Consider the following 18,890-nt stretch of genomic DNA (forward strand, 5'->3'; position numbering starts at 1 on the left):
ACAGTGTTTGCCTCCGGGAGTGGAGGGATTTTCTGGAAATAAGAATGATGGAATTTATTGGGGTTAGGGGAGTGCTCTACATCTCAACGGTGGTGTGTCCATATGCACATTTGTTGGAATCCAGAAAACAGTATAATTAAAATATGTTAACTTTATGGTCTGAGAAATACACCTCACTAATATGTGCATATGTGTGTATACCTATTCTCCCCACCACCACCTCACACACTGGCCACGAGAGTCACTGCACAGGTCAAATTTTACATTTGTAAAATGTACTTTATGTTTTAGGCTTAGAATCCAATCCACCAAAGGGCTTGGAAGTTTTATCTTAAGATTGCTTATGAAATTGGGGCACCTGGGGTGGTGCAGTCAGTTAAGCTTCTGATTCTTGGTCTCAGCTCAGGTTGTGATCTCAGGGTCATGAGCTGAGCCCCACGTGGGGCTCAGTGCTCAGCTCGGAGTCTGCTTGAGATTCTCTCTCTCTCCCCACCTTTGCCTTCCCAACTCATGCTGTCTCTCAAATAAATAAATAAATACATAAATCTTTAAAAATTTTTAAAAAGAGATGACTTAGGAAATTGCTTTATAACTACTATTCGAGTAAATCATGCTTTGTGGGAAAAGAACGAACTCAGGAGTCAGGCGTCCCGGGTCACTGTCACAGCTTTGCTTCTCCTGAGCAGTGTTGATCTTGAGCAAGTTAATGATCAGCTTCAGCAACTTCTTCACCTCAAGAAGCCCAGGAAGCAACCTGGGTCTCATAAGACTTTGGTGGCCCTTCAGTGTGATGGCTGATGCACAGGGCCCAGATTAAGGGGCCCAGTTCTTGTTATTACCATCGGCAGCGCCAGCCCACTGGTGATAACTTTGTGAAGGTGAAGTGGCTTCGGGAAACCAGTCACTGCATAATCCTTTTCTAAGCTCTCATTTCTGAGGATGACCAAGTGGATCTATGAAAACAATTTGGTGACCTTTTTTTTTTTTTTCTTTTAAATGGGTAAGTACATTCTGGAAGTAATTATTTTTAAAACATAATTTAGCATGCCTTTTTGCGGGGAGGGTGGAAAGGAGTGGTATTTCTATTTCCTTTTCTTATAAAACACAATGTTCCTAACTTTTTTTTAAAAGAACAATTGCCTGTGTGTCTTTGGTGTCCTTTCAGAAATATCTTTGGTGATTACTCATCTGTGAAAAAGAATTTTTATACCAAGCTAGATAGCTGTTGTTTTCTTAAAGGAAGCACCAAATCAGATATCTATGGCCTAGGATGTTAAGTTATTGTTGGGACCAAATTCATGAGATGATTTTTTTTTTTTTCCTAAAGAGAACGCAGGGGTAATGTGAAAACAAGATCGAGGTTTTTCTGAACTGTGGTTATCAGCTTCCTGACACGAGAGCATGCCATTGACCTTGACAGAGCCAGGTACTATGAATCAATCGACATGGTTCTTCAGAAAGTTATTTTTGCTAGAATCCCTGAATTTACCAGAACTGTTTTATGTTGAAGTCTTGTGTTCTTCCACCCGGTGGCCGAGGCACTATTTAAAAGAACGGTGGGATAAGAATGAAAGAGAAGAAGTGATTTAACTCATAACAGTGGTGACTTGCTTGGGTCCAACTGGGCAGGGTCTCAAAAATGGAAGTTCCCAAATGCCCCCCTGTTACACTTTACAGGGGAGCAGACCTCCTCCTGTGTATGGTGCAGGGCCAGCAGCATGGTGGGCTGAAAGGGCAGCGGAAACCCCAGGATGGAAGCCTTGTGGTGAGAGCAAGGCGGCTGCCACCAGCACCATGTGACAGGATAGGCAGTGCCATGAGGCCTGGCCTCAACTAAGACAACATACAACTTCTCTTTGGTGAACCACCGTGTTTCCAGCCAACCAGGAACCAGAATGGGAGACATAGCGTGCATTGAAACCTGGGTCCTCCGGTAACTGACACTTAATTGAGAAAAGAAGAGAAGCCCACAGGCGAGTAAAGCAAACCCACTGATGAACAGGCAGATTTTATTTCTCTTAATTGGTTAAGTCCAGCTCTTTCAAAGTGTTCTCAATCCAGTGATGCTATCAACACTGAAATGTGGTTTGAAGAAGCGGATATTACGCTTTAGCACATGGCTAATAACTACCCTCACGATGGAAACAAAAATTAAGACAAACCAGTGAATTTATTTTCCTGATCATTCTGCTCAGATAAGACACATACTTAGAACCCAACCCCAGTGAGTTCTTGTAAACAGGTGCCTGGTGCGTGGTGGGAAGCGCAGGCGCCCTGGGTCGCAGCGAGGATGCGTAGGATCTTGGTCTTCTGCCTGCCTCGCCACTGAGGGGCCTGGGTTGGTCTGCTCAAACAGCGGTGATCAAAATTGGTCCAGTCATCAGATAATTTCGGATCGAAAGTTCTGAGAAGTGAGTTACGCACTGTGCTGGTTAGTCACCGTTTTTCTCAAAAGAGCTGCAATGTGGGAAACCAAAGCCGCCCCGTCCTAGGGTCTGATGGTCAATGTCAGGTGCTTGTAAACACTTGCTAGGCACAGTTTCAATCCTGTCTTCTTCCTCGAACCTGTTCAGCTCTAGCGTGGCCTTCACCCTCTCTGTTCTTCCCACAGCTTCCCCATCTGTCTTGAGAAGCACACTATGGGCTGGGCAGGTGTGAGTGAGTCCCAGGCTGTTCCCTGGGCCCGTGAATCAATTTGCCTCATGGAAATGACAAGAAGACAATCCTTGCGAATTAAAAATTAGACTCAGACCGGACTGCGAATTTGGTAGAACAAAGAGTTAGGTCTCCAAAGTCCATGCACATCCAACTGGTAGAAATGTTGACCTAAAACACAACCTAGACCCAAAACAGACAAACTAAACAAAACAGTCTATGGCTTTACTCTCTACGTGCTTAAGCCCCATTGAAAGTCTGGCATTCAGTAATGCATCTGGTGAGGGCCAGGGGGTCGTGTACCGGGTTAGAGTTGGCAAAGGAACTTTGATAGGCTTGAATCCAGAGGATCCTATTAACCCAACAGCACAACAGTTGTGTGTGTGTGTGTGTGTGTGTGTACACGCTTTAATTAGAAGATAAAAAGAAGACAAAATTGAACTGGGGAATGTAAAGTAAATATGTAAAACTGCCACAACCAGAGAAATTACTTCGCGGCGTTCAGGAGTCCTTGTTATTCTACTAGATCACCAACGAGACATCAAATTCGCCAAGGAAAATATTGTGCATCAGCTCAAAATACCTGTCTAGATAATCTTCTGTTCTGGGTTGGTGGGAAACAGAAGACACTCTCTGACTCTGGTTTCCTCTTTCCACAGAAAGTATGATGGGTGGCATTGAGGCAGGCAGGGAAAGTTACGTTAAAAAGTAATACGGAAAGGGCATTTTCTGGAATAAGAGGTATGCTAATGAGTTTAGAGCAGTGTCAGAAAGGCCCTTTGGGACTAGGAGGGAGTCCCAAACAGAGCAATATCCCAGACAGGGAAGAGAACAGAACGGTACGTGAGACAACGGCTGTAAGCACAGATGAACACGGCAGCCGTGTGGGACGAAGCAGGAGAGGAGTCTGAGCTTGGAGTGCAGGGGGTAGAAAGCGTCTGGGCAATAACCCCATCCTTCACCATTCCTGGCATCTGCTTTACTACAGAGATGGTTTCTCAAGAAGCCAAAGAAAGTAAGAGAGAAGTTAACCTAGATGGTGCAAAAATTAAAAAAATATACTGACAATGGTGAGCCCATTACGATAACCTCAAATATGCAAATTAGATACAAGAAGGGAAAGGCAAGGGGTTGACATTTTTCATGCCCTGACTCTGTGCCTAGAACAGCACTGGGAGCTTGAAAGACAAAAGACAAGGCTGTTCCTCATTTTAGGCATGGGATGGTCAAGAGGGATCTCTTTTTTTTTTCCTAGTTACAATCTTAGGGCTAGTCATTCCATTTCACTTCCGTGTGTCTTTGTGTGGGAGGCACCTGTCAGCCTGAAGAGCTCCCTTCTTTGCCTGGGTAACTGCTGAAATGGGGATTCTAGAAGCTTCTCTGACCTTACAGTCTGTGTTGAGGGCCCCTGCTATGGGTAACAGAGAACCTTGGAGTCTCCCTATTAGTCTCCAAGGGAGAAATCCAGAGTATTGCTTGTTAACCTGCCATGAGTACCTGAGGGTAGAGATGGCATCTCACCGGGCACTGGACCCAAGCATAAGGCCTGGCTTAGAATACTCAAATGAGGGAAGTACTTTCTTGACTTCAGAGCTTGGCTCATCTCTTGCATCACTTCCATCCCCTGAGTTTCCCTTGCCTGGTGAAATCAGACAGAAGACAGGGGTCCCAGATGGGCAACTTCTTTCTCATCCTTGAAGGTCCTGTATAATTGTCTAGATTCCACTGTTCTCATTGCTAGTGAAGAATTAGTGTGGAAGAGGAAATGATAGCACACAATGCTTAGATAGAAACGGGAGGCATTAGAGGCATCTGGGTGGCTCAGTGTGTTAAAGCCTCTGCCTTCGGCTCAGGTCATGATCCCAGGGTCCTGGGATCGAGCCTCACATTGGGCTCTCTGCTCCATGAGGAGCCTGTTTCCTCCTCTCTCTCTCTCTGCCTGCCTCTCTGCCTACTTGTGATCTCTATCTGTTAAATAAATAAATAAAATCTTGAAAAAAAAAAAAAGAAAAGAAACGGGAGGCATTAATTAAGCAAAGAAAAGAACCCATTTTGTCAAAAACACACTTTTTTATACTATTGCAGGCCTGATTTTTTTGTAAAGATTTTTGATTGCTTAAATATCATAGATCATGACTTCTCAAGCAGGTTAAGATTTATCTAACCTACTAATCATATCAAAGAACAGTAATACAGGGCAAAAAACCCCCAAAACAAAACAAAACAAATAAAAAAATTTTTTTAAACCCCCAAAACAAAAAAATCCAAAACAAAATACACAGAACCACAGAACAAACCCAAGTCTACCTATGCCTTTGCTAAAATTGATGAAGAAATAAAATCAATTATTATTTAGAGGCTCTTTTTTTTTTTCTTTTGCCTTAATATATAAAATTTCTATTGGGCATTTCAGTGTCCTTACAAGATTATCCCACCGTGGTTTCAGAATCATTTGTCATCTTTCAAGATCTGAGAGTCTTTCTTGACCAATTTAGAAAAGAAGGATGTTACAGCAAACAGACAGCCTCGCTGCTAATGATGGGCAACAGTTCAATATTTTATGCCACCTTAAAAAAGTTTCAGTAACTGAAGGTGTTCTCACATTAATTCTTTGCATCAATTATTGACAGAGAATTTAATTTAAAGGCAACTAGTCAGTAACCTAGGGGTAGTGTTTTAAATAATTTATAATTGCTGCATGGGTGTAATCATATTGCTATTGATTACCATCCAGTCACTTCTACGGGTCCAGCAGGTCTTATGCTAATTACTTTTAGTGAGATCACCTTTTTAACTCTGTATTCCCTGGTAACAGGAACTCATTATAAAAATAATTTAATGAAGTGCAATCTTTAAGAGTCCTTGCAGAGGTGGGGGTGGGGTGGAGGAGTGCATGAGCTGGGGGGGGGGGGAGGCAGCAGTTGAGAAGCATTACGCAGAGATTTACAGATAACAGACCCTAAATCTGGAATTACATTCGGGTATCAGATGGGATGAGACAACAGGGGTGAAAACCAGGGTGGATGGGGGGAGTGCAAAAAAAAAAAAAAAAAAAAAGAAAGAAAAGAAAAAAGAAAAGAAATTTTAAGAAAGGGGATTTAAATAATGTCATTATTTTTTTATGTCAAAAAAAGTCTAAATTCCACTGTAACTATTCCTCCCCTGGGATAAATTTTGAAACAGACTAGCAATCATTTGGAGGGATTTGGGAAAGGCAACCTGTGATTTATGGTGAATTTAGAAGAATGAGGACCACTGCGTGCTCCCCCTTGAAGCCTCGAGCAGTGAGAACCAAAGAGGAGTTCCTTGCCCTGGCAGAAGGAGGTTCTAAGATCTTCATGATAATACCTCTGAATGCATTTTACCAAATAGTGACCAAAAAGCATAAAGCCCAGGATTTCCTATACAGAGTTACCTTGAACAAGAGTTACCTTTAGGTAAAACAGTGGGTGGGATACCGGGGTACTCAGCTCAGGCCTGATCTGGATGCTGGTCTGGGGGAAGACTGACTTTGGGAGATACTGGTGCGTGAGCAGACCAAGCCCAGACACCAGCGCTCTTCTCTGTCTCTCACCGTGTTCACCCTTCACCCAGAGAGAGGGAGCAAGGGCGGGCTGGCTGCAAAGGGAAGTGAACACATCAGCATCATTTCAGGGAAGCCAGGAGGTCTGTCCGGCTCCCGCAGAGACCTGGGGACAAGCGGTCCTGACCACAGGCAGCAGGGCAGCCTCAGAAGACCGCAGGCGGCGGCAGGGATACTCAGTAAGAAAACAAGGGTTAAGAATGACAGTGAGCAAGAGGTCAAATGACAGTGTCAGAAGAGGGTTTTTAGCTACTCATTCCATTTGTATTCATTCATATTTATTTTTAGTGACTTCATTTTTAAGCAGTCACATTTCAGTAGCATATTTTCTCTTTTACCAAATGCATATGGGTTTATGTATGTTCATTTGCTTCAAAACGGCTATGACATTGGTTTTGTTTAGAAGTGTGTATGTGTGTGTGTGTGTGTGTCCTGGATACAATTTTGTTAATAAATACAGTGCTTTTGTGTCACTTGGTTTTGTATTTCAGAAAATTCCTAACATTGAGGAAAGGGAGCGAGGGAGAGTAAGGAAAAAAATCCTTATTTTTGCTGGAAGAAGAGATATAAATTTGTATACATCTACTTTTCTAATTTATTCCAAATAATTTCAGTGACTTGTAAACAGTGGAAGGTAATAGAAAATTCATCCTATAGTATGGACTTTCTCCAGAGACTGCAAAGGAAACCCTTTTTACTGGAGGTGAGAATAGCATGTCTTTAAGCCTTGGGGTGGCAGCTATTGTAAAAAATGTGGAACAAAACACAGAGCTGCATTTGCACAAGTTAAAAGGGAGGAAAAAAAATACCTACAAAAATTGTCACCTGCCCACACTGAGAGTTTGCTAAAAAACATAATTCTCACTTAACCTTAACGAAAAGGAAACAACAAATTTCTAGCTTATTCCATTTCCTCTGGGCCCGCTTAGAGCTTTCAGACTTGGCCCGCTTTTCTCCTGCGTGGAGCCACGTGGACATGGGCCAGTTCTCATGGCTATTACGGCGCACTAAAATACATGCGACGCTGCAAGAGTGAGGCGTGAGCTGCCGAGAGCAAGAATTATTACTCTGAGACACGTGGACTCCACTTGGGTTTCATGGCAAACCCTAAGATGGGGAGCCCAGTTTGCAAGGTTCAGGTTTCTGACCCAGGGTATAAATCAGGGCTGGCAAACATTTTCTGTAAAGGGCCAGAGAGAAAACATCGTGGGCTCTGTAGGCCATACAATCCCAAGATACTCAACTCTGCTGTTGGGGTACGAAAGCAGCCCTAGACAGTACATAAGCAAATGAGCATGGCTGTATTTCAACATAATTTTACTTATAAAAACAGATAATGGCTGAAATTTGCCAATCCCCGGCACAGATCCTGGTCTCTTTACTGATGAAGCCGTATCCCTGAAGGCCAGGACTGAGGGTGGGGTCCACAGCACAGGTGGCCCACCTGACCCCCAAATTGAATCCAAAGAGAGATTCTCCTCATTGTGAAAGGCAGGGAAGCGAGGACGGAGGGAAACATCAGCCGATTTTGCAGGGAACTGAGAGTAGGGAGTTGGGGACTGTGCTGGGGGCTGGCAAGTGAGGTTTCTTTGATCTCAGAGGAAAGACAATTGGGAGAGGTGGCAAATTATGGGGATTGGAGAACATGCAGAAACTTGAAATAAGCACTGTGAGGAAGCAAAGAGAAACCAGGCTCAGTAAACAGGATTGCTAGGCAGTCTTCAGAACTCAGCTGAGACCATGAATGAATGAATGAGATGAATGAATGAATGAATGAATGAACGAACGAAAGAAAGAAGAGAAGAAAGGAAAATCAGTGTTGGCTCACAACTATACCAAGAGGCCAGGTAGTGGTGAAGGGCGTAGAATTCACTGCGGGCTATTTTGGGGGAACAGATTCTGTTGTCTGTGTTGTGTCTGGAGATGAGCTGAACGATTCCACGCCGAGCCACACGAATATCTCAGAAAGCTCTTAGTGGCAACGTAAAAATAAGTTTTGGCTTCTTGAGTGGGGAGACACTTAAGCCACTGTCAGAATGAAAGCTTCCTCCAACCTCGAAACAAACAAACGTAAGTGGTCTCCCAGACGAGATGAGGGGATGCTGGGAACTGCCTGGGGCGGCCAGTCAGCACCTGCTAAGAGCACCTCCTGGGTCTCAGCCTGCTGGAAGCCAGATCGCCGAACAGTGAGCAGAACAGCAGCGACGCCTCAGACCCAGGGGAGCTCAGTGGCCAAAGTGGCTGCCACTGGGTGGTTACCTGGAATCTGAGTTCCGAGAAGAGAAGCAGTGAACCAAGGGAAAGTGTTCTCCGCGATGCAGTCATGCTAACTGAACTGAGTTCTCAAGTCACTTTCAGAAAGGGAAGGGAAATGCAGAGCCCCAAACTGCCCCACACCTCAGGTAGGGTTAAGCATTTTATGCAGGCATCAGCATCTTTATGGTGCTCACCTTTTAAAAGGAGCCAGCTTTTTGTTGTAAATGGCACTGACACTACAACAAGAAAGTTCATTTCACGAAGATGATTCATTAAGAAATAAAATATTCATGGCTGACAGCTTGAAGGATCGCCATACAGTTATATTCTAATGCACCTGTCCCTTCTGTCAGGTCCAATGTAGGATGTCATGTCGCCAAAGTTTTATTTAGAAATTGTTTGTCAGAGTGAGCTTTCTAATGTGAATGAAAAATTCATCCCCTCATTAAGAAGATTTTACATGAAATGTCTAGGATTTTCAATGAATGCTAGGACATGAACCAATTACTGTTAAACACTTAAAGGGACAGAGTCCTAAGCTCACTCAGCAAAACCCTTAATTGCACAAATGTGAAGAAAACTCAACACCCCAAAAGGCAAATGGGAATTTTGATTTGGAAATTTTCTTTCCTTTTGTCACATCCGGAAAACGCTTATCTGTAAAAGACTTGGGGGATTCAAACACAACTTCTGTATGGAAGTCACCCATACATCATTATATCTGACCCCTCCCTGCAAACGCACACACTGCGCAGTCGGGCTTGAGATTTTCAGCCACTTGTTCAACGTCCGTGGCCAATGATTAAAATGTCCTGGAAAGTTCTGCATTGTTTCTAGCCATTTCTTAAGGGTTTTTGTTGTTGTTTATTTATTTTTAAGTACATCTTGCTGCTGGTGCTTCATCCCTACTTTATCTACATAATTTGTGTAAATATCAAACAGGTGACTTGGAAGCAAATAGATTTAACAATTCCAAATGCTGGTAGTTGCCAGAGAGGGGAGAAAAGCCACAACAGATTAAAATAGAGTTGAGCTGCATAGGAAGTCAGGAGAATCCACAAGGGAATTGCTTGTATAATGAAATAGCATTTTACAGCTGTGACAATGGATTAAGTTGACATTGAGACTCTTTTTTTGACATACGGTCTAGTTCAGCTTAATCTATGGTAGAAAATAGTTCACTTCCCAAAACTAGCACTAGACTCAGGTTCCATTCCATATATATATATATATATATGCACTATATATACACATGGCTAGACTGTCACTTCCAATTTCAGAAAAGGCTTGAGATTAACAATATGAAAACTGAAATTTCTCCTTCTCAACCCAGCAAACCATAAACTTTAAGGATTTCATGTGTGCTTTCATATTATAGAGGCTTTAGTGAACTAGTTCAAGGGAAAAGTAGTTTTGACCCTATAGTGGTTCATTGTCATCCTATAAGATTCTAATGATGCTTTCCAAAAAAGGGAAGACTCTGGATAAGCTCTTTAACCATCCAGCAAATGTAAATGGAAACCAGAATTTCAGAGTCCTTGTGTTAAATTATAGCTTCCTCTATATTCTTCCTATATTTTGTTTTCATTGATGTGTATTTTCCCTTTATATATATGTATATGTTTTTCTTTATATCATCTTTTACAGTTTCTGGAAAGCAACTGGACAACATGTACCAAGAATCTCAAAAACAGTTTAGATGGGAGATGGAGTTATAGGCACCTATCTTAAAGAATCTGTAATTCAGATAAGGATTTTTACACAGAGGTGTTCAATGTTGTATTATTAAAAATCAGAAGCAACTTAAATGTCTAAAAGAAGAGGAAATGTTCCTTTGCTAAGTCACCATTCAATAATAAGAAAAAAATTACATGTACAGAATCACCAATTTCTCATATAATATTGAGTTTAAATAGTAGGATACTAAATGTATTAAGTGTAATAAGAGTTTCATGAGGAAAAAAATGCATTTTCTAAAAAAAAAAAAAAAACAACAAATGTTTAAAATGGGCATATGGACAATGTTTTATTTTCTTACTTTTACTGTTTCAATTTTCTACCATCATTCCTATATATGGGTGTAATTAACAGACAAATCTAAATACAGTAAAACTCTACACACTGCAAGTCTATGTAGTAGATGAATGAGCTCTTCTTTAATATATAGGCTTTTGTAAAAAAAAAAAAAAAGAAAAGAAAAACAAATCTGATCCTTCTACTAGGTAAATCAAATTCTCAGTTAAAAAAAAAAAAAAGATTCTCCTTAGGAACAAAACAAGTGTACCACTGTCACTACTCTTATTCAACATTGTACTAGAAATCCTAGCTAGAGCAATCAGGCAAGAAAAAGAAATAAAAGGTGTCAGAATTCAAAAGGAAAAAGTAAAACTACCTCTGTTGCAAATGATATGATTTTGTATATATATAAAAAAGAAAAACCCTAAAGACTCAACCAAAATAACACTGTTAAATCAAATCAATGAATTCAGTAAAGTTGTAGAGTACAAAATTAATATGCAAAAATCAATAGTGTTTCTACACACTAAGAGTGAATTTTCTGAAGGAGAAATAAAGAAATCAATGCCATTTATAATAGCATCAAAAACAACAAAATCTTTAAAAATAAATTAAACTAAGGAGCAAAAATTACCTACTCTGAAGACAATAAGACACTGATGAAAGAAACAGAAGATACAAATAAGGTATCCCAAGTTCATGCATTGGAAGAATTCATATTACTAAAATGTCAATACTACCAAAAGCAATATATTCGATGCAATCCCTAGTAAGATCTTATGGATTTTTTTTTACAGAAGTAGGAAAAACAAAACAACAAACCTACTAAAATTTATATGGAACCACAAAAGACCCCAAAGAGCCAGAAATCTGAGAAAGAAAAGCAAACTGGGAGCCAGCACAGTTTCTGATTTCAAGCAAAGTAAAGCTATAGTCATCAAACCAGATGGTACTGAGATAAAAATAGACAAACAGACCAATGAAACAAAACCAAGAGCCCAGAAATAAACCCAAATATATATATGGTCAATTAATATTTGATGAGAGAGCCAAGAATACTCAATGGAGAAAAGACATCCTCTTCAATAAATGGTGTAGAGATACTAGGATATTCACATGTAAAAGACTGAACCTGGAGTCATATCTCACACCACTTATAAAAATTAAGTCAAAATGGACTAAAGACTTAAGTGTAAGATCTGAAACTATGAAAATCCTAAGAAAGACGGCTCTTCAACATGGGACTTGGTAATGATTCTTGGTAATGATTTTTTCTGATATGATACCTAAAGCATGAGCAACAACAACAACAAAAAAAACTCAGACTACATTAAACTAAGAACTTTCTGCATAGCAAAACAAACATACACAAAACATCAACAAAATGAATAGACAACCTACAGAATGGAAAAAAAAAAAATTTGTGAACCATTCATCTGATAAGGGGTCAATGTCCAAAAAATATTTTTGGAAAAAATGCCTACAAGTCAATAGCACAAAAACAAAAACAAACAAACAAAAACAATTAAAAAATGGGCAAAGGACCTGAGCAGATATGTTTCCAAAGAACATATACAAAAGGCCAAAGGTACAGGAAAAGCAGCTCAACATCACTAATCATTTGGGAAATGCAATTCAAAACCAGAATAAGATCTCACCTCACGCCTGTTAGAACAATAAGATAAGAAATAAGCGACATCAAAAGATAAGAGAGAACAAATGGTAAAGAGGATGTGGAGAAAAGGGAACCCTTGTGCACTGTTGTGGGATTCTAAATTGATGCAAGCACTATAGGAAACAGTAGGGAGGATTCTCAAAAAACTAAAACTAGAGGTACCATATGATCCAGCATTTCCACTTCTGGGAATATATCCAAAGGGAATGAAAACACGAACTTGAAAAGCTATGTGTACCCTCATGTTTGTAGCAGCACTATTTACAATAGCCAAGATATGGAATGAATTGAAGAGTCCATCTGTGGATGAATGGATAAGGAGGTTGTGTACACACACACACACACACACACACACACACAGGAATATTATTCAGACATAAAAAATGAGGGGATCCTACTATTTATGACAACACGGAGGGACCTCAAAAGCATTAGGCTAAATGACATAAGTCAGACAGACAGAGACAAATACTGCATCATCTCACTTGAATGTGGAATAAATAAACAAATGAGTAATAAAAACAACTTCATAGAAAGAGGCCAGAGACCAGAGGTGAAGAGTCAAGAAAGAGAGAGTTGAGAAGGTGCTCAAAGGTACAGATTTCTAGTTAGAAGAGAAATAAGTTGTAGGGATATAAAGTACAGCATGATGACCACAGTGTACACTCCAGTAACGCGGGTAAGGGCGTAAATCCTAAGAATTCTCATGACAAGGAGAATTTTTTTCCCTTTTCTTTTTATTGTGTGTGTATATTTGTGAATATGAAAATGGATGCTAGTTGAACCCTATTGTAGTAATAATTGCAATACATGTAAATCAAACCATCATGCTGGATGCCTTAAATTTAGACACTGATGCATGACTATTATTTCTCAATAAAACCCCCCAAAAAGGGTCACCTGGGTGGCTCAGTCAGTTAAGTGGCTGCCTTTGGTTCAGGTCGTGATCTCAGGGTCCTGGGATCGAGCCCTGTCTTAGGCTCCTTGCTCAGTGGAGAGCCTGCTTCTCCCTCTCCCTTTGCCTGCTCTGCCTACTTGTGCTCTCTATCTCTCTAATAAATAAATAAGATCTTTCAATGAAACAAAACAAAACAAAACAACCCCCCCAAAAAACTAAATGCCACATCAACAATTTAGTAACAAATCAAGCTGGTTTTGCTGTCTATGATATCATAAAATCATTACCATGTTATGTATTTAACACTATATTATTTATCAGTGACCATTTAAATATAAGGAATCACTAAAAAAAAAAGTTTCCCCCTTCATCTTCTGCCATTCTGCCATATACAAGACATTAATGTATAGAGTTATCCCTATGGAAATTGCAAAAACTATTTACATATATTCTCCGGTCTACCAAATCACAACTTGCTCAAGTAAATCAGACATTGAGCCTCTGGTTTCTGTGAATTTTGGTTAGCAGAAATCTATGTTGGAAATCACTTCCAATACATTTTTCACAATCTGCCCATAATTAGTTTCACTGGGAAAACTGTGAAGAACTATTTTGCTGCTTTTAAATTCATAATTTTGGTTCAAGAGCCCAGAATAAGATGTTTAGACAGAGTGAAAACTATTTTCTAACAAATCAATATTAATTTATCTGACTGTTATGGTCTCAGGAGCCAAAAAGTGTTCTTGTACTGAGCTGACAGGAAAGATTTTATCCTGACCAAATGTTATTCAAATATTTATAAGACTGGATAATTTAGTAAAGAAAATACAGATGGAAGAAGGCAGGAGTATTTTTTTTTTTTCGGTGCTCCTTTCCCATTTGCAAATGACAAGAACTATAAAAAGTGGTGCCGAGTGATTAGTGATATCCGCCTCCCAACCACCAACACCAAGAATGAGCTCCTGGAAGAGTTAGTTGACCACGTGGTATATGCCACACACTGGGGGAGGTCTTGAGGCCTTTGGGCGTTGCCATGACACTTGTCTTTGCACCTTGGGTGCCATCTGGGCCAAGAACCAAAAACTATTACGCTGGGGGAGGAGTAACTTGAAGACATGGGTGACAGCCAGAGGACATGGCGGGGTCTCTGAGGGTGGGGACTGAGACTGGAAACAAACAGCGGAGAAGGAAATGGAATGTAACGAGTATGCTTAACATTCATCACCTTATAGGATTCTCCCCACCGCCACTGGAGAAGATTATGTTCCAGTAACTTTTTATTGGAGTAAAATAGACACTCCAAAAAAAAAAAAAAGTATGTGAGTTACTAAATGTATTTTCACAAGCAACACCCCCAGAGCCCTGATCAAGAAACGGAAAATGAGCAACATCTGAGAGCCCAGCTCACGTCCCCATCCAGTCTCTACCTAGGGCTTCGATACGTGGAGAGTCTGCTTTCTTCCTGAACTTACTATAAGGGGAGTCACATGGGGCGCGCGCTTCTGCACCTGCCTTCTCGCTGCCAGCATCGCTTCGGGGAGATTAATGTGTGGGTTTGGTTGCGGTGCCCTTGTGCTCACCAGCGTGTAGTGTCCACTGTGTGAAAGTACCGTATTTATTTGTCCATTCTGCCTCTGGTGGACATCTGGGTAGTTCACACTTTTGAGTCCTCATTAATGCTGCTGTACCTATCCTTTCACTTGTCTTTGGGTGAACACAGAGTGGAACTGCCAGGTGCCCAGAAAGGCTAATGTTCGATTTTATATGTAGATACTGTTAACAAGTCTTCCCAAATGATTGTACCGTTCTGTTATTGCTATGGACTGAAGCGTGCCCCTCTCAAATTCCTCTCCTGTAGCCCTAACCACCCCCCCCTCCCCTGGCAATGTGACTGTATTTGGAGATTGGGCGTCTATGGAGATAATAAACGTTAAGTGAGCTCATAGGGTAGGACCTTAATCTCCTAGGATTGGTGTTCTTATAAAATAAGAGAGAAGCCAGAGCTCTCTTTCTCTGCCGTGTGAGGACACGGGGAGTAGGAGATCGTCAGAAAGCCAGCAGGAGGGATCTTAGCAGGAACCAAATCGGCCAGCACCTTGATCTTAGACCTCCCGGCCTCCAGAACTGTGAAAACACAAATTTCTCTGATTTAAGTCAACCAATCTGTGGTCTTTTGTTAGGGCAGTGCAAGCTGACTAATGCAATTATCATGAGGTAAGTGGTTTTTTTTTTTTTTTTTTTCCTTCAAATGATCTTTTTATTTCAGAACAATTTTAGTTTTACGGGAAAGTTGCAAAGATAGCACACAGAGTTCTCGAATACTCTTCTTCCCATTTCCCCTAATGTCAGCGCCCCACATGACCTATGTGCCTTAAGTGATTAACACTGGGTCATGACTATTTGGTAAGCAACAGACTGTTTGGATTTTCCTAGTTTATTACGATTTTCTTTCTTCTGCTTTAGGATCTCATTCAGGATATCACTGGATTGCTTTTAATGTGTTTTATCTCTATGTCACGGAGGAGAAAGAGACTCCAGACAGATTCATGAGCTTACTCATGTTCACACCCACAGCCTAGAGGGGAGGCTAAAATAATTTCAGTAGCAAACGCTAAAATGAAAGTCGAACCAAGAAAGTGGTTCCTTTCTTAAGACCTACAGTTTAGTTGTGATTCCTTGTGTTGAGAGCAGCCCTACAAGCTTGTTGGCTGCTCCTTCCCCACCCAGCCCTTCGCTACACCCTGCTCACGTCTGGGGCGCCCGTACAAAGCAGGCACTCAACAAATCCCTGCTGAGTGTACGGATGCCCAAACATGAAAAAAGAATACCATGGCCTTGTGAAAACATGATATATTTTTTAAAGATTTTATTTATTTCAGAGAGAGCATGAGTGAGAGGAGCAGCAGAGGGAGGGGGAGAAGCAGGGTCCCCACTGAGCAGAGAGCCCAACTTGCGGCTCGATCCCAGGACCCCGGGATCATGACCTGAGCCCAAGGCAGACCCTTCACCGACTGCGCCCCCCGGGTCCACCGAAAACGTGGTATCGAAGATACATGGTGTCAGCCTGACTCTACTCCGTCTCTCTGCACTGGGATACCTTCCGGGAGGCATGTGTGATGAAAAAGAACATCAGATCATTTTGGCTCTGAACCTGTTACCCAGGAGCTATAAGATGGGAAGTCTTAGCCCCCTAGACACACTTGTGAAGAGCTTTGACCACTATAACCTACCACACATACATTAGGAAGTGTTGGCCTTATGTCATTTATTTTTAACAGTAAAAAAGAAACCACAGATAACATGGAGAATGCTATTTACTGCCAGTTCTTTCTAACTGCAGAAGAAAAGATGTATAACCATAGAGGCATGATAGCAACCAATCTGGGCAACAGAACCATTCTGGGGTAGAAAAGCCACAAGAAAAATCACTGAACATTCTATTACTTCTTGAATGATTACTAGAGATCATGTATATCAGGTACAAACATTTTCTAGCTAGGTTTCACATCATGGAAGTGGTAAGAATTCAATGCAATACGACAAAAATGCTCGACACGGAGTCCTGATTAGGCTTGGTCCAAAGCCAGACAGTCATTCCCTGAAGGACATGGACTACCCCCCTTGTGCCTAGCAAATAACAGGTACAGGTACGCCAATGTGTTTACTGAATGAATATCTGATCTTCCAGTCTAAATGGGTTAGAAACTTGGATCTCCTTATTTTCCTTGAAAATATATTCTGATCAAAACCTATATACCAGTTTTTGAGAAGTTCTGGTCTTCGGGAAAAACCTGGTTGAATCAGACTGCACCATTTTTCAGATTTTGCCTGGGCGCGGTGGTGACGATGCTGACAAGATGTGTACAAGAAGCTCAAGGGGCCTGAAGAGGAAACACCAAATGAGAAGGAGGGTTCAGAAAAACAGAAAGGGGTTTTATAAATACTTCTGCACAGATGTCATGTGCAAGAAAGCAGGCCAGTTCTCTGAATTGTGAACCGATCTCAACTTTAAAAACCCACTCTCGTGTTGGGGGAAACACTGTCTTTCCACTCTCAATATATCAAGTTCTTTGAAATCCTCCTCTCCCAATGGTGTGGTGTCCAAAAAACAGCGGCTCGCACTTATGTGAACTCTCAGATGGACCTCCGGCAAGAGCACATCAGCAAGTTAGGCAAGTGAATTCCCTTGCCAGTAATAAATAAGGAGCAAAGGGAATGAAGATGGACACTCTGGCTGGATTCCAAGTGCAAAAACCTGCCTATCCACCTTCAAAATGATGCAAGATTGCAGTTTGTTTAATGTTCATCTTATGTGCTTAATTACCGATAGTGCTTGACTAATTATTTCTTGTTTTGTAGACTATTTAAACAGAGAAGGAAGGCAGCTACAGACTTTTGTATACTGAATGAGGATTTGTAACTCATTTTTGTAATCGCACGATTCCCAGAGGGCTTCATTACAAACACGAAAGAAAACAGGATGCTAAAAGCAGGTGACAGTCTAATTTCCACAGGTACGGGTTAAAGCAGCAGAGTGAAGTAATGGAAAATAAAATAAAAAATAGCCCTTAGATGTTTCCAACCATGTAAAGTGTTTTCATGTTAATAAGAGAGAAAACTGCAAATACAGCAAAGTCACCTCCGTTTGGTGCTGGCGTCTTTTCTGACGCCCGATTTGATCCAACATCTCTGCAAGATTATGAAATAAGCCACAGAATAGACCCTGGTTTTCTAACTCACAGAAACAAGTGTGTGGCGGGTTGCATATGGCACCATGAACTTGGGTCATCCTCTCTATTTTCACCCTTTTACTGTATCAACATTTTCATATATATCCTTGGTCTGCTGAAGCCACTGGATGAGATTTCCAAATGTTTGGGGAAAAATAAAAGGCTTAGCTAAATAATAATACAAAAGACCCTAGAGATTCCAGGCTGAAACCTGGCTAGACACACTTACAGGAATGCCATGACAGTGTTGCCTCCTTTTTTTTTTAATTTTTTATTTTTTATAAACATATATTTTTATCCCCAGGGGTACAGGTCTGTGAATCACCAGGTTTACACACTTCACAGCACTCACCAAAGCACATACCCTCCCCAATGTCCATAATCCCACCCCCTTCTCCCAAACCAACTCCCCCCAGCAACCCTCAGTTTGTTTTGTGAGATTAAGAGTCACTTATGGTTTGACAGTGTTGCCTCTTGAACAGAAACTGGATTTAGTGGTCATGTGATCCATCATCATCAACATTATTATTATTATTATTATTATTATTAATTTTTTTAGAGTAGACCCAGTGTCCAGGATGGTATTAGATGTTCAAGGATGTAGGGAGATCCTGAAACATTATGAGCCATAACCTGCCCTTAAAGCATCAAGACACTATAGTTGGGAATTTGAAATAAGACAGATGAAAGAAGAGCGTTGCCACCACCGTGGCCGCCATCACCACAGCACCCCCCACGCCCGATCACGTACTCGCTGTATCTCAAACTGAGACCAAACTTTACATACCCCGCCATCATTGTAGCAACCTGCCAGGCAAGTGCTATGGGTCCTTTTCCGGGATAAGGACACTGTGCTCTACATCCTTGAAGGCCATGTTCTTTGCATCCAACCTGCTTGATTTTCCTCCCTGGGTTTTCCTGCCTCAACAAATCCTTAGGATTGTAGAAATTGTGGCTGGTATATTTTTAGAAAGCAACTGCAGGAACAAAGTTGGGTAAAAGCCAGAGTGCTGGGTATTGGAGGGAAGGGGAATATCGAGGCAACTAAGGAATAACATTGGTAACATTGACTGAACG

At 41.1% G+C, this 18,890-nt stretch overlaps 1 protein-coding gene across 9 annotated transcripts in view; it reads right to left on the reverse strand.

Moving 5' to 3' along the window:
• The window catches only part of WWOX (WW domain containing oxidoreductase), a 958,224-nt gene that overhangs the window by 294,749 nt on the left and 644,585 nt on the right, over positions 1–18,890 (reverse strand). Inside the window, exon 9 of one of the 9 annotated variants that reach the window (XM_082711167.1) lies at positions 16,926–16,964. The exons of the other annotated variants lie outside the window; for them this stretch is intronic. Within the exon in view, the coding sequence (XP_082567293.1) occupies positions 16,956–16,964 (9 nt within the window). The 3' untranslated portion in view covers positions 16,926–16,955. Of the gene's footprint in view, positions 1–16,925; positions 16,965–18,890 lie in introns of those variants that run through there. 9 annotated transcript variants of the gene reach the window in all.

This window comes from Mustela nivalis (assembly GCF_964662115.1).
Source record: "Mustela nivalis genome assembly, chromosome: 18".
Classification (NCBI taxonomy): domain Eukaryota; kingdom Metazoa; phylum Chordata; class Mammalia; order Carnivora; family Mustelidae; genus Mustela; species Mustela nivalis.